This window comes from Heloderma suspectum, chromosome 4, assembly GCF_057233095.1.
Source record: "Heloderma suspectum isolate Gila_16-S chromosome 4, 16-S_ref, whole genome shotgun sequence".
In the NCBI taxonomy this organism is placed as follows: Eukaryota; Metazoa; Chordata; class Lepidosauria; order Squamata; family Helodermatidae; genus Heloderma; species Heloderma suspectum.
The window spans coordinates 194,645,237-194,661,358 of record NC_139461.1 but is presented as its reverse complement, the minus strand read 5'-3'; the positions used below and the strand labels follow the sequence as shown (position 1 = coordinate 194,661,358).

General features: G+C 44.0%; 1 protein-coding gene across 1 annotated transcript; it reads right to left on the bottom strand.

Moving 5' to 3' along the window:
• Positions 1 to 3,554: 3,554 nt before the first annotated feature.
• On the bottom strand, positions 3,555 to 16,122 carry DR1 (down-regulator of transcription 1). Its single transcript, XM_084851806.1, has 3 exons — positions 15,373 to 16,122; positions 10,989 to 11,152; positions 3,555 to 5,614 (listed from the first exon to the last, which is right to left on the bottom strand). Exons 1-3 carry the CDS (start codon positions 15,590 to 15,592, stop codon positions 5,468 to 5,470), a joined length of 531 nt encoding a protein of 176 aa, XP_084707932.1. The 5' UTR covers positions 15,593 to 16,122; the 3' UTR covers positions 3,555 to 5,467.

Here is a 16,122-nt window from a genome sequence, read left to right as displayed (position 1 = left end):
GGGACTTTCAGTAGGATCCAGTGGTGCCCTACCACTGGAGACCTGCAACTACAGAAACCAATTCAGATGTCAACTGTGTACCAACTCCTGCTACTGTCATTTGAGCAATAGAGTGGAGACTAATTTACTCCCATAAAGGCTGGTTAAAAAGGGCTGGTTAAAATGTTCTGGCACCAAAATGGTTCAGGCCTTCCATGCAATTGCACTGTGTCAGCCTTCATCGGGAGGGTCAGCAAGATCTGCTGCCACTTGTTTTCCTAGCACTTGACTCCAGGAGCTTCCATTTTGTCTCAAAAGGGAGAGCTAGTACAGAACTGGCCTCGTAGGACAAATCAAAATGTAAACATACACCAAGTTTCTTCTACCGCAGGGATGGGGAATGTGTGGCCCTCCAGAAGTTGTTGGAGTGCAGCTCCCATCATCCCTCACCTTTAGCTAAGCTAGTTAATACTGATGGGAGTTGCAGTCCAACATCTGAAGGACACCAGGTTGGGGAAGGCTCATGCAAATGCACTATCCCCACCCAGTTCCAATCTAATAAAGTATCACAGTATGCCTACTGCATTGGCTTTTGAGAATCCTGAAGTAATAAAAGCCACTATACTGGAAGCACTGTGAACTGCACAAAGGACAGTACCAGGAATACTCCTCAACCCATTAAAGTTTAGACCCTATGTCCTAAAAAGATGCACACAACCTCCCTATTTCATGTTGCATGTTTTGTACTCAAGCCACACAGCAGGAAAATTTAAACCCTAACATTACGATTTACCCCCTTTTGTATTAGAAATGACCCTTCCTCCCAAAACCAAACCTTTAAGAAGGATTTCTGAACAGGAGAGCTTTTCCCCCTTCCTATTTTCTCTATCCGCTCTGATTTTGCACCAGTTTCATGAGAGCACCAGGGGAACCTGTGCCCATGCTCCCCTATCACAGCCTTAATTCTTGTTAACTCTGTACTAAACAGAGCTCAGGGAGAACCAAAATGATTACCAGTGCTTATGGTCTCTGATCACTGATGTTTGTAGGATACTCGAGGTCACACAAAAAGGAAAGGTAGCCTTGTTGGCCAAAAGAAAAATGCTAACTTCTGTAGCAGCACAATACCTTTATTAGGCTAACTCAGTGGTCACCAAGTGTTGTGGAAGCTTTCAAGGATTTCAGAACTCTTAATCAGGCAAGATGGTAAACAAAGCAAAACAAAAGTGAAGGAGGAAAAACTGGCTGATGTTCAAGCCATGGCATCCACATGGTTACAGTCTTAAGACGGAAAGTGGGAGGGGCTGCAGACATTCAAACTAAGCTGTACTAAGTACCAAGATGGTTTCAACTTATACCTGGGACCCTTTCCAAGGATTGCTGGGAAGAAACAAATAAGGGCATAGTAGATTGTATGTACAGAATGCTGGAATATATAGGCCTTTGGTCTGATCCCTTATTTATTGGAAACATTTCTATCCTGCCCTATCATTTAAGATCTCAGGGTGGCATAAAGATAAAATCAATTTAAACAGTATAAAACAATACATAATTTAAACACCTAAAGCATATTAAACTATTACACAAGCTAAAACCAGCTGAAATCTAAAACAGTAAAACAGTTAAAACAATGTGCTAGGGAATGCATTTAGCCCTCAAAGGCTTTGGTAAAAAGTAATGTTTTTACTTGGCGCCGAAACGAGACCAACATCTGCGCCAGTTGGGCCTCCAAGGCTCTTCTTACATGATCCTGGTGTTCTGGCACAAAGGACCATCTCCTGGTTCGCAGCATGCCTGTTTAGGAAGAACTCATTTGCCTTGGAAGAGATAATATTCACGCTCTGGCTTCATGTCCCTAATTCTGTTCTTCCTCGTGCCTCCCTAACTTCTGTTACTTGTGCCACCTCAGGCAAAGTGTTATGTACAGTTTGGTGCCTTTCTCAATCTGATTTATTTATTGTACTTATTTATTGCATTTATATCCCGCCTTTTTCCTCTTGCAAGGAACCCAAGGCGGCTTACATTCTCCTCCTCCTCTCCATTTTATCCTCACAACAACAGCCCTGTGGGGTGGGCTGAGAGTCTGTGACTGGCCCAGAGTCACCCAGTGAGCTTGCATGGCTGAGTGGGGACTAGAACCCGGCTCTCCCGGCTCCTAGTCCGTCACTCTCACCACTACACTACACCGGCTCTCCTTTGTGTTTATCCAACTTCTATCACTCTCCTATCCACTTCTTTGGCATTAGTTCCCCCTCCACCACCTTCCTAAAACTTTCATTCACCCTCCTTTCCTTTCCAATCTATTCCAACTCCTCCCTTCTCTATAATTTTAACCAAATAATTGCAGTCGAATCTAAACACTATGCATGTACTTGCGCTATTTATTTCTGTAATAAACCATGTATTCTGGTAGTCAAACAGAACTGGAGAACATCCAAAATAACTGAGGAAATGAAGAGACAAAGTCTCAGGATGCAGAAAAAAACATACGCAGTTTTATTCTTTGAAGTAGCCCAATGTGTTTCAGCCCTGTACCATGTAAGTGGGCCATCTTCAGCGGTCAATTTTTATAAAATTGCCTGCAGAAATCTCTGAAAAGTTTGTCTCCAAGATGAATCCTATGACTGGTCAGACCAAGGACTACGCAAGGGTTGTTTAACCCTCAATAGTTGGGTTCGCATGACATGACAACCCCTGCTCAGAGCTGCATATTCAAAATGTCACCCAGCACTTGCCACAGCACATTAGGAGTTAAACAACCCTCGATAAGCCCAGTCGTGTTGTGCGAACTGGCCCAGTGTCTCAGGCTAACCTACATAAGAGGCATTTTGTGAGAATAAGTGTGTAAATGGTAGGGATATGCATCAGATTTGCCCAAAGCCTGAGCCAAATTGGACCCCTTTGGACCATTTCTGGTGCTTCCCATGGTGAAGCAGGCTTCCCTCTGAAGTGACCAGACCCGAAGCTGGACCCTCCATGAGACTTCGTTCACATTTCAGCTTTGGAAAGGCAGTGTATCTCAAAAAATAAGGTTATTTTTCTTTCTTTCTCTGAACATTGAGGGTGGGAGGCACATAACTCCTGTGTAGCAGGGGCTTCCTTTAGTGGAGAAAAGAATAGGTGGCTTCTGCATATGGAAGTCTCCATGTATGAACTGGATTTACTGAATCATAGACAGTAACTCCTAAAGAGGACTAGTCTCTTACATTTTGAAATACTTGGTATACAAGGAGTCTTCTCAAACTACAAAAGGAGTAAGATTCCTCACATGAGTTAAAGGTACTCACTTTGAGAGAACATTTAGAAACATCTTGAAATGGAACTGGTGACCTAGATTCATGTACAAAAAAACCAAGTGATGCAACTAGACAAGGTACATTCCAAGCAAGAAGAGTCACAGGGAGAAAATTATGCAAACTATAAAGGATTAGCCCTAACAAGTATGGCTATTATAAGCATCTCTTTGGTTAGTTCATCTTGGTTGCAAGACATTTGCATAGCTGGTCCAAATCAGAATAAAATTAAGCTTCTCTATGACATTATAAACAATGAAGACAAAGTTGAATATACAAACATTAAATATAAAAACACATTTTAATTTTATTGCTTGAGGAATACAGCATATGAAAAAGCACAAGTATGTCCAAAGGTCACAGGAATTCAAACATATTATGATACATACCAGATGCAGTAAAATATTAACCTGAACTCTGCATCAGAAAAAAAGTGTGAAAGTATATCTTTCTTCCTTGCTTAAAAAAAAGAAAAAAATCATTTAAAACAGGAAGGGTAAAGGTGTTACAGTACAAATTAGAAAAGCCAACACTGCACATTAACATGGTTTCACTAGCCTAGTGTTTCTACCTTTGGTACTTCAACCTTCATGAAGACTAGATCTTTAATCAGATCTTGTCCCAATACTTTTCCTGCTGAACCCACAAATGTGTTTCAGCTTAACATTCAGACTAATGTATCTCTCAGACACCAGTGTATAAATATGGGTGCAAGTTACTTCAGATGAACCCCCTTAAACTTAAAACTGCAATTCAAGGTCTTAATTTGACTCCCAGTTTGGTTCTCTGCTTCAGACAAGACTTTCACCATTCAGTCTCATTTCTTGCACAGTCTTTAATAGCTGTCAAGGCGATGCTGGAAAGTTTAACATCTTTGCAGTCTGATAATGCTGCTTTATGCATTCATATGCAAGAAATGAGATTCTATCTCCCCTCCCCCCACAAAAAGTACCAGAAAAATATGCTGATAAATCTTCAAGTATATTTTCAAATTCTAAAATGTTCTTTATTTCAACACAAATAGCTATCTAAGCACTGCTATGGAAAAAAAAATCCATTTCCATCACACCCCCAAAATAATTTTTCCTCATTCAGGTCCTGTTGGTCAGTCAAGGGGCTCAAGTCACCAAACTAAACTTGGAATTGAATCATGTATAACTAGTATCCTACTTGAATGAAGAAGCAGTCAGTTTCACAAGATAAAGCTTATCTATTGGTACACTGGTTTGAAAACTGTTAACATTGTGCTGACAACAAATAATCAGAGTTAAATTAAAAAAAATCCTCTCACCGTGAGCGTGCTCATTAGTTCCAATGTTTGCTTTCCTAGGCCTGTCTATTTAAGCATTCCCAACCAATACAGAATTAAAACAACTCTGTCCACCAAACCCCACCTTTCCATTTGAACACTTATGACCATGAACATGCTTAGACTATGCATGTAATCCCGCCTACAGTTAAAATTAAACGGCTCCCAAATAAGAATAATTTTAATTTTCCAAAGTGGGCAATATTTGAAATGAAATATTCATTTTGCTCAGGACACTGAATCGATACCATAATGAAGTCTTGGGGTTTTGTTTTTAACCTCCTATACAAAAAAAATTGAATCTGTACAAGTCCTATTAAACATACATTTTCCTAGTTTGGCAAAAATGTATCGTTTCTCAGATGGGTGGTATTTGAGCACATTGTACTTATTGCCACATCTCTCCCTCCTCATTTAAAAAGACAAAGAATTCAGACCAAATTACACTGAACCCTTTGCTTTTTCTATCCAAAGCAGACTGCCTGCCTGCTACCTTCCCAAAAAAACAAAATTAAAATTGTTTACATAAGATTCTATGGTTAAAAGGGAAGAGAAATGCAAATGTGAATTTAGAGCTTCTGTATAAATTCTGTTATATTTTATAAACTTTATTGTAACACTGTTTGTTGATCAAATAAGTGACGCACGGCTATCTAAAATTTCCATAAACACCATTAAAAATCCAAAGTTGATATGATACTGAACCTTAAGTCTTCAAGAGTTCAAAGAGACAGTTTTGACATGTACAGCACACAACAGCAGACATCCCTAAAATACCAATGGCCGGTCCAAGATGCAGACAAAGTTACAGGCAAGCATTCATTTCACTGGTTTTGTTGTGCAGGACAACTTTTTCTTTGCGGGGATTGAAACAGCCTGGAAGATTTCAGATGTCATCTTCATCATCTTCATCTTGAGAAGATCCTGTCTGGTTGGATGCACTGGCTGAGGCAGCTGCAAGCTGTGCTTGTTGGGCTGCTTGCTGCATTTGTAGCCATTCCTGCTGGGCTAGCTCTGCCTGCTGCTGTCTTGCCTAGGGACACAAAACCAAAAGTTCAGAGCCTGCAGTATGAACTGAAGTACCTGTATACTAGTGCACAGCTTTTCAGACAGATAGACATGGAAACCTTTCATCTACAACAGTAACATTTAGGATATCAAACTTGCAACTTCTATGTATGCTTGCTGATCCACGTGCCTCTTAGGACACAGTTTTTAAATAAGTGAAAAGAACCAGAATGTAAAAGGGTACATGTGTTCAGCACTTTATTCTGCAAACATTCCCTCTAACAATATAGTTCTACCATACAAAAAAAAAAGACAGCCAAAAACTCCCAATGAGGGCTGGTCACAAAAAAAAAGCCCTCCCATGGAAACAGAACTTTAGGAAGAGCAAAAATCCCTAACAGTGATAAAAATAAGAGAAAGAAAAGGCCTTTGCCAGACAATGCAGAGAAAAGGGGCCCACTGGAGGGCGGGGGGGGGGGAGGGGAGAGATAAATTCCCCTACCCTACTGTAGTCCTCAGAATGATTGGGGAAGCCAGCTCCTCATGTATAATACCATAACATTCAGGTTTGGGGCTGGCATGAAGAAGGGTTTACACTCCCCCTTTGTTGCACTGTACTAACCAGATTGAGGGTTCTGAGGGCAGCCCCCATAACTTCCCTTTCCTTTGGAGGAGAATGGAGTGTGACCCCCCTCCCCCCCGATTAATCTTTATAGACCCCCACACACCAATTTGTATCTTTCTAGCTTCAACTCCTTTTATGAGTATAATACAAGAACAGCTTAGTAGCAGAAAGAGCTGTGAAGAAAGCATGTATCTTGAGAAAGTCAGACTCAAATACAACTGTATTTAACTATTTTAATATATTATTGACAACTGCTGGACTTGTTAAGTATAGTCTTTTGAGCATTTCTTTCTTCTTCCTTAACATGCCATATCGCAAACTGCTTTTGGAACTCTCTGCATTCCAAAACTAGTTTGCTTGTTGGCACAGATGGGAGCAACTGTTCAAGAAATACAAGGCTAAAGACGTGCCATACTCCAGATCATCACCCTGTTTGGTACAATGAAAATATCATTTTGGGAAGGCAGTTGCAAGAATTAAGATACAGGCATGAAGATAAATAAATTCTAGGAATAGCTACAAATAGTCCTGTAGCATCTTTTATTTATTTATTTATTAAATTTATTAATCGCCCATCTGACTGGTCACCCAGCCACTCTGGGCGATGTACAACCCACCATAAAACAATTTAAAACAATAAAATTTTACCATAATTTTTTTTTTTTAAATACCCTAGCCCACCCCAAATGCCTGCCTGAACAACCACGTTTTTAATGCACGACGGAAGCTCATTAAAGAGGGGGCATGACGGAGTTCCCTAGGGAGGGAGTTCCACAGAGTGGGGGCCACCACAGAGAAGGCCCTCTCCCTCATCCCCACCAGTCTAGCTGTCCTGGCTGACGGGACAGAGAGAAGGCCATCCGAGGCTGATCTTGTTAAGCGGCCTGTCTGGTGTTGCTGGAGGCGCTCCTTAAGATAGGCTGGGCCGGAACCATATAGGGTTTTAAAGGTCAAAACCAACACCTTGAATTTGGCCCGGAAAACAACTGGTAACCAGTGCAACTCCTTCAGCACTGGAGTGATGTGATCTCGCCGGCGGCTGCCTTTAATCAGGCGAGCCGCCGCGTTCTGTACCAGCTGCAGTTTCCGAACCGTCTTCAAGGGTAACCCCATGTAGAGCGCATTACAGTAGTCCAAATGAGAGGAGACCAGGGCATGTACTACTGATGGGAGCAGATGGTCGGGAAGGAAGGGGCGCAGCCGCCGTATTAGATGGAATTGATACAGCGCTGTCCGGCTCACAGCTGACACCTGAGCCTCCATGGACAGCTGGGAGACCAAAATGACCCCCAGGCTGCAGACCTGGTCTTTCAAGGGTAGCCGTACCCCATTCAACACCAGGTCAACATCCCCCAGCCTCCTCTTGTCTCCCACCAAAAGTACCTCGGTCTTGTCAGGGTTCAGCTTCAGCTTATTCCTCCCCATCCAGCCACTCACCGTCTCCAGACATTTGGACAGGGATTCTACGGCCAACCTTGGTGAAGATTTGAATGAGAGGTAGAGCTGCGTGTCATCCGCATATTGATGACACTGCACCCCAAACCTCCTGATGATAGCCCCCAGTGGCTTCACATAGATGTTAAATAGCATCGGGGAGAGGATGGAACCCTGTGGCACCCCACAAGTAAGTGGCCACGGGTCCGAAACCTCCTCTCCCAGTGCTACCCTCTGGTACCTGCCGGAGAGGAAGGACCGGAACCACCGCAATACAGTATCTCCAATGCCCAACCCCTCCAGGCGGTCCAGGAGGATACCGTGGTCAACGGTATCAAAAGCCGCTGAGAGGTCGAGGAGAACAAGGAAGGAGCATTCACCCCTATCCAGAGCCCTCCTCATATCATCCACCAAGGCGACCAAGGCCGTTTCTGTCCCATGCCCAGGCCTGAAGCCCGACTGAAATGGGTCTAGATAATCAGTTTCTTCCAAGTGTGCCTTCAACTGCACCGCCACCACCCGCTCAATCACCTTGCCCAAAAATGGCAGATTTGAGACTGGGCGAAAGTTGTTCAGAACTTGAGGATCCAAGGAGGGCTTCTTTAAGAGCGGTCTTATCACTGCCTCCTTGAGGGCTGATGGCATCACTCCCTCCTCAAGGGAGGCGTTCACCACCGCCTTGATCCCCTCACCCAGTCTCTCTCTGCAGCTCATAATGAGCCAAGATGGGCAAGGATCAAGTAAGCAGGTGGTCGGCCTTACAGATGAAAGCACCTTGTCCACTTCATCAGGAGGAAGAAGCTGGAACCGATCCCACAAAACTGTTTTGCCACAGGCCGCCTCTTGCTCACTAACTGTATCCACAGTGTGCAGAGTAACACACCTAATCTGATCAATTTTATCTGCAAAGTGCCTTGCCAAAGCCTCACAGGAGGCCTTAGAATGCTCCAGTGGTTCCGGAGCCACAGGACCGACCAGGCTCCGGACCACTTGGAACAGCCTCCTGGGGCAGCACTCTGCAGACGCGATGGAGGCAGCATAATATTCCTTTTTTGCTGCCTTCACCGCCACATGATAGGCTGAAGATATAGCTCTAGCCCGTGTCTGATCGTCTTTGGAGCGAGACTTCCGCCACCGGCGCTCTAGCCGTCTCACCTCCTGTTTCAGAGCTCGTAACCGCGGATTGAACCATGGTGCAGTCCGAGCCCTGTTCAGGGGGAGAGGGCGTTTCGGAGCCACCCGATCTAATGCCCCAGTGATTGCGGCATTCCAGCCACCCACCAGGGTCTCGACCGAGTGGCCGTTGGCATGCCCCAGAGAATCCCCAAGCGCGTTCAGGAATCCATTTGGATCCATAAGCCGCCTGGGGCGGACCATTTTAATGAGTCCTCCACCCCTGCGGAGGGGTTGTGGAACCGAGAAGTCCAACATCACCAGATAGTGATCTGACCATGACAAGGGGGTGGTGGATATACCCCCGACTTCCAGATCACTCCCCGCTTCTCCAGAAACAAACACAAGGTCTAGTGCATGACCGGCTACATGGGTGGGCCCAGTTAGAATATGGTGCAGCTCCGAGGAGGCCATGGTCTCCATGAAGTCCCGAGGTGCTCCTGTGAGGATGGCCTCCGAATGTACGTTGAAGTCCCCCAACACCAGTAAGTTAGGGGACTGTACACGCACATCAGAGACCACCTCAAGCACCTCGGCCAGTCTTAAAGTCTAAGAAATTTATTATGGCCTAAGCTTTTGTGGACTTAAGTCTACTTCACCAGATGCATGAAGAGGTACCCCTCTGTTGCCAGGTTTATATATACACATGAATGTTGAGAAAAATTCAAAAAGAATTCTAAGTATGTAAGCTTCCATCAGACAGGGAAAATTTAATACTACACATTTATTTTTAAGCAATTCTGGTGTAGTAAGGAAAGAAAACAAAAATATTAAAAATGACAAACTATGGGTAAAATCCAACCTAAGTCCTACTTGGAGTAGACCCACTGAAATGACTGGGATTTAAGGTAGTCATGACTAACTTAGGTCCCATTCATTTCAATGGCTCTCCTCTAAGCACAACTTAGCTTGGATTTTACCCAATGAGTAGTATCTTTTATTTCAAGTTCTCATTTCCTTCAATATCTCAAAAAGTCACCTATGCGATCATTTTAACAATATGAATATATTTTAACTGATTAATTTGTAAAAATATATAGCAAGTGACATGGATGCTCCTAAAATTATTAAGGATTTAAAGTCCTAATATTTACCTTTAAAAGGACAGAACATTGGTTTTTGGCAATGTTTTGGAAGCAAGTGACTTGGGCTGCAATCCTATATACCAGGGGTGCACAACCTACTTGGCCCAGAGGGACACATCCAACAGCAAATCCTAAGTATGTTGATTCAGAAGTAAGCTCCACAGAATCCAATGAAGGTTACTCTTAAGTAACCATGCATAGGATTACAGCCCAAATTACTTTCCAAAAATGATATCTTGGTTTTGCTTTTGACACACTACTTTATGCAAACATTTCTAGTATATACCAATGCATACTTAAGGCACTCATATCAATTTCCACCTATTATTGAACAAGTCCAGATTTACTAAATTTGTCACATCCAAAGAACAAACAACATAAGAACAGACAAGCCATTTCCAAAATTTAGACTTGTCTGCAATGTCTAAACCTAAGATAACAACAAAAAGTCTTGCGGCTCCTTACAGACGGGGAAAGCAATCCTATGACCCCTAGACAGCATCTGGGAAACACAGGATTCTTTGGTTTCCTGGATATGAGCTTGGAGACACGGCTATGACCTTGTAGCCAGGAAACCATGCTCCCCTCCCTCTCCCCCTCGTAACTGTCACAGAGAGAACCATGCCGGGTACGTCTCTACACTTGGTAAACAGAGCGCAGAGATGGGGGAAGGGAGCATTCCTGTGGGTGGAGAGGAGACCAGTGTGGCTGGCTTACACCTTTTCCTATTGCCACCCTGGCCTCCTTTCCTCCCCCTCCCTGAAGGCAAAATTGTCCGTCTAGCTAAAATGCAGAGCAGGAGGCACAAGGCACCTCCTGCTCCGCATAGGATACTCATAAGCCTGAGAGTTCGGGAGCTTATGAGTACCCAGGGCACAACCCATAGGACTGTGCCCTAAGAGATGTATTAATCTTTAAGGTGCCACAAGATTCTCTTGGTTTAGCTACAACAGATACCCCTCTGGAAATAAGTCTAGGATGCTGTAGCTGATCCCATCATCACTGATTGTTTTAACATTTAATTGTTGAAAGATAAAAGAAAGCACTGCACATACAGTATCTGTGATGATTTCTTCACTTACTTTTGCAAATAACTCTTGTTGCTGCCTTAGGAGCTCTTCTTCAGGAATGCCAAGATTTTCCAAACGAGAATTAGCCTTTCTTCTTTTTAGTGCTACTGTTTTGCATTCTTGTAAGACTTCTTTCACCTCACTGATATAGGAGCCAAACCCTAAACTTTCTAGTGCTGGGGGGGGGGGGGGGAGAGAGAGAGAGAGAGAGAGAGAGAGAAAAAGATGTTCTAGTTAGCTAAAATCAAGTATTTTAAACAACATGACACCTTAGCTTATCTGACACAGTTCTCTCCACCACTGGATACATAAACTGATGTTGTGTATTGGCCTTTGCAAGCATAAAGTGATTGTGGGTTGGCTAGAGAAATCCATACATTGACAGATCTAACTTACTACCTCAAGCCAGTAAAGAACACTGGGTTGTATCCCATTAGTGTCCCTTTACTGATAAAAGTCTCTTTAATATAGCAGAGGCTTTCACCATCATAACATGAGGGCAGGCAGTATTCGGCGATCCCCCTTACAGCCCCCCCATGCCACCTCCTATGTTGTTCCAAAGGGCCTCCCCATCCTCTGGAGCAGATTTGCAGGGCATGGAGGGCTGAACGTGGAAGGCAGAGTAGTAAAAAAAACCCCTCCCTTCCCATTCCATTGGCAGAAGCCCTTGATAGATTGAAGAGCTTTCTGTCACTGGGGGGCCACCAACTAGATACAACCCATTAAGAATATCTGATGTGCAATTTACCTTCTATTGAAAACTATGTCTTACGTTGGACTTCGCTCTCAGGTAAGTGACACATTATTCTCTTCTACCCCTCTATTGGCAGTTTACAATAATCTGGACAGAAACAAATTGAGAGAGAAGCCTTTACTGATCTTTGGATCAGTCCTAAGATTCTATGCAATTTTGAAATATCCCGGGAAAAAGAGTGAGGGTGTGTGTAGAGTGGGGGTTGCACATGTTTAAAATCTCTCTGCTTGTGGAAAGCTAGAACACCAAGGAGGTGGCTTCTAGCTGAGTTAATATACAAAGAGATTTTTAATTCAGGGAAATATGTGAATGGTCTAAGAGCAACTGATGTTGTAGCACTGCTGAACCTAAGCAGATGTAGATCCAATCCAAGAGACTGATTGGATGCCACTGGGTAACAGCTTGATATAACAAATATTTTTCTAAACAATGCAGAAGTATCCAAAGTATATACCCTGCTAAATGGATGGATCATGTTATTTTGATACCATGCCATTTATTTTGAGCACCATTTTTGCCAAACACAGGATATAAATTTAATATAGTGCACATTATACTGAACATTTAAAATGCACTATACAATTCTGATTAACTTAAATGGAAAAAACTATACCAATGGCTTTTAGTTTTGTCAGATTTAAGTTTATCAAAAAATTAAGCACTGATAAATGTAGACAAAAATGGCTGATTAAGCTAGATGCAGAGATAATTTGGCAAAGTTACTAAAGAATTCAACATGTGGTAGCTGGAAAAAACCCGACTTAGTTCCAGTTCTGCAAAGATACATGCATAGCTTATGTCAAACACAGTAGATATTTTTTTAAAGACAAAACATGAAAACTGAAAGTACAGTGACTGAATCATTTCTTAAATTACTCAGTGACTAACAGCTTGTGGTTCACTAAGATCATTGCCAGAAAAGGTGAAATACAGTTTATGGTAGAGTGGTGTGCAGCAACCAATGCACAATTATCTGTATATTTGTTAACCACAAGATGTTCTAAGTGCAAAGAAACTGCAAAATATGTCAAGTTATTTAACCAATTGAACGACTGATGGCCAGCACAGAATAATATACAGTACGCACTAATCAGATCAGCAAGAAACCACTCAGGGGATAGTCACCTGCTTTACTTCCCTGATGCCCCTCTCTCCCATCCATCTGTTCTCTGTCCTACTGTTTTCCTTGAAATTGAGAGCCTAGAGGAGGTTGGGATCCACAATGCTACAATATACGGCTGTGTTCAGGGCTCAGGCTAACTTTGCAGCAAGCAGTCCTGTCTCTCGAGCCGCATAAATGGTTGGATACTAATCCTTCTGTGGCTAAAAGAGGGAGAGAGATTCAAAGCACATGCATACAGCCAGCTTAGCCTTGTCCTACACTAAGCATGAGGCCTAAGCTACAGAGAACCCTTTGCATACAGCCATCATGACACATTGGCCACTGAGGAGGAGGATCATGTATGCCATCTTGGGCTCCTTGGAGGAAAGGCAGGACATAAATGTAAAAATAATTAATAAAATAATTGTTACTTGTTGCAAGTGATCAGAGCAAAACTTCAATCTGTATTAGGTAGTAAATTTTACTCTCCTGGTACCCAAGCCAGCACAAGATATTTAGCCTGGGAATGTACTTACTAAAAGTGAGCCTCTGAGTAATTTTCTACAAGTCTATCAACACTAAGAGAAACCAAGTGCTAAGCTGAAGCCAGAGCTGGTACGTGCCTGAACAAAGCCAGGATGTGGTATATTCCACGATGCTGTGAAACCACAGAAAGAATGCAAAATTTGATAAGGGCCACATATTTCAACAGCCTGACAACTTCAGATTTCATTTTGGGGTGTGTTTTTTAAAAAGTCAGTTAGAAGTTACAGTTACAAAGATACATTGGATGAACTCCCTTAAGCCAGAGGAGACTAAGCACCATTTCCAGTAGTCAACATTTCAGTGCCTTGCATGACAACTGCATGCAAAATTCAAAGCCTTGCATGACAACTGCAAGCAAAGTGAATTATGCAAAAAGGACTTTTTAATTGACATAATTTATGTATCACAGAATTCAGTATTTCTTGACACAAAACTCTTAGTTTCTGCACCAATGACACAGCTCTAAACATAGTAGCTGCCCAGGTTACAGGCTTGCTGTTGTAATAGATCCACTTTAAGTAAAGCAAGTATGTACAAGGATATATAAAAGGGACAGAGAATGTGTGGCTCTTCAGATGTTGTTGGACTCCAACTTCCATCAACCCTAGCTAACATAGCCAATGGTGAGGGATGTTGGGAGTTGCAGACAATAACGTCTGGAGGACCACATGTGGCCCATCCTTGATATATAAGGATTAGTCTATCAACAGCTACTGGTCATAATACCTATACACTACCTCCAGGATCAGAGGCAGTATGCCTCCCTATGCCAAGGAAAAACAGTGGGAGGGGGCTATTGCGCTCGTCCTGCTTGTGGGCTTCCCAGAGGCACCTGATTGGCTACTGTGGGAAACAGGATACTGGACTAGATAGGCTTTTGCTCTGATCCAGCAGGATTCTTATTATTCTTATAAGAAGTGTTTTCATTTTTTTCATATTTAAATCAGCAAACGTGTCTTGATCCTGAAAGTAGCATGAGCACGCAACAGCTGAACGAAAACAAAACTTGGGTTACTTTCACTGTTGCTATTCTGAATGGGGAGTACAACACAGAAACCACCATAAACACTCAAGTTCTGTCAAGCAATTAAGAAAAGCAACAGGAAAGAAAGTAAAAACCTAATCAGATTTGCCTTGTTTTTGTAAAGAGCAGCTAAAGAAACAAACATGATTGTTGTTCTTTGACTAACATCCTTTTGTTTCATAAAAAGGCAAGCAATTAAATAAGGAAATAAAGAGTAAGAGTTGTTTCCAGCAAGCTACAAGACAAAAGAAAGAACAGGTGTGAGAGAACAATTATAGTGATTAACTCTTCTCTAATGAAGCTAATTAATCTCTTAAATAGAAATAATCTTGTCTGTTTCAACACTCAGTTTAGCTACTTTCACCCAAGACGATGTAGGTGCTAATCCCCCTCCCTTATATTATCTTAAAAGCAACAAAAAAGATTCTGCAATCTTGTGCAGAAATGACCTCTTGCCTTTCTACAAAATAAATACAAAGAACACTCACTTTATTATTATGAAATTACAGCTATACTTGTCAAGCTCAGCTGACATCAGTAAAAGCTTCTCCCAAGCTTATACTACTTAGGTTTAAGATTAAGACATGAGAGCATATCTAGACAAACCGTTTCCCATAATGAACATGACATTTATAGTCAATAACTGTTACTAAATTGCCTGAAGGAGTGAATGTGCAAGGGATTAGCTTGTTTAACAGGCTGTGGCTGCAGGGGCTGTAGCTCACCAGAGTCCCTCCTGCAACCTAGCATATTTTCATGTCAATTACACAGCAAATGGTAAAAGTCAAGTCAGAAGGGGGTGGCGCTCTGAATTTAAGTTGTAGCTTAGCATGCTGAGGTCGTAGTGACAGAAAACCTAAAGTTACGGTCTTGAACCCCGCAGAAGAGCAGAAAACGGCAACTAAGGGGCTACCAGGAGTGGGTGGATGTGAAGAGAGAGTGAATAAGCGGACCAGGCGGAGGTTCTTGCCTTGGATGACGTGCTCCGGAGAGATGGTTTTCTTCTCGGACTTGTTGCAGATCTCGTTGGCCTCGGAGGAGATGAGGTGGATGAACTCGGTGCAGCAGTTCACCACCAGCTCCCGGGCGTCGTTGGCCACCCGCACGTTCGGCAGCGTCTCCTTGATCATCTTATTGATCGCCGCCCGGGGGATGGTCAGATCGTCGTCGTTGCCGGACGACGAAGCCATGCTGGGCCGGCTCGGGCGCAGGCCTCACGAAGGGGCAGAGCCCGTCGCCCCGGACGCCGGGTCGAGAGGCGCGGGAGGGGGCGGAACGGGGCCAGAGGCGCGGCGGCGGCGGCGCCACAGGGGGCCGGGCCGGGCCGAGCCGAGCCAAGCGCCGCCGGGATCCGGGCGGGCGCCCTCCCCCCGCGCGGCGGGGCCAGAGACGGAGGGAGGGGAGCGGGGGAGCCTGGGCGGGAGGCGCCCCGAGCTCCTCTGCAGCTGCCGGCGTTACAACAGCAACCACCGGCGCCGCCTCCGCCACATCCCTTCAGGCTCGGCTGCTGCGGGGCGCTCCCGGGGATGTCTCGTCAGCGCTGTGGCCGCCAGGAACGGGGCGCCGGCCACAGCAGCGCGAGCCCCGCTGCGCAGAGCCGGGAGCGGCTTTCCTTTCCCCGTCCGTGCCTGCCTGCCTGTCTCCCCCCTCACACAGCGGGCAACGGGCTGCCGGGAACAAGGAAAGGGCTCGCGACGGGCAAGCCAGCCCAGGCGGCGCC

What these genes read in the sequence shown, in the direction of transcription:
- DR1 (XM_084851806.1), bottom strand. Translation starts at nt 15,592, where the DNA reads ATGGCTTCGTCGTCCGGCAACGACGACGATCTGACCATCCCCCGGGCG. An exon ending in TCCGGAGCACGTCATCCAAG is followed by an intron (nt 11,153 to 15,372) that starts GCAAGAACCTCC and finishes CCCCCCCCCCAG; the next exon opens with CACTAGAAAGTTTAGGGTTT. An exon ending in AACAAGAGTTATTTGCAAAA is followed by an intron (nt 5,615 to 10,988) that starts GTAAGTGAAGAA and finishes TTGTGTCCCTAG; the next exon opens with GCAAGACAGCAGCAGGCAGA.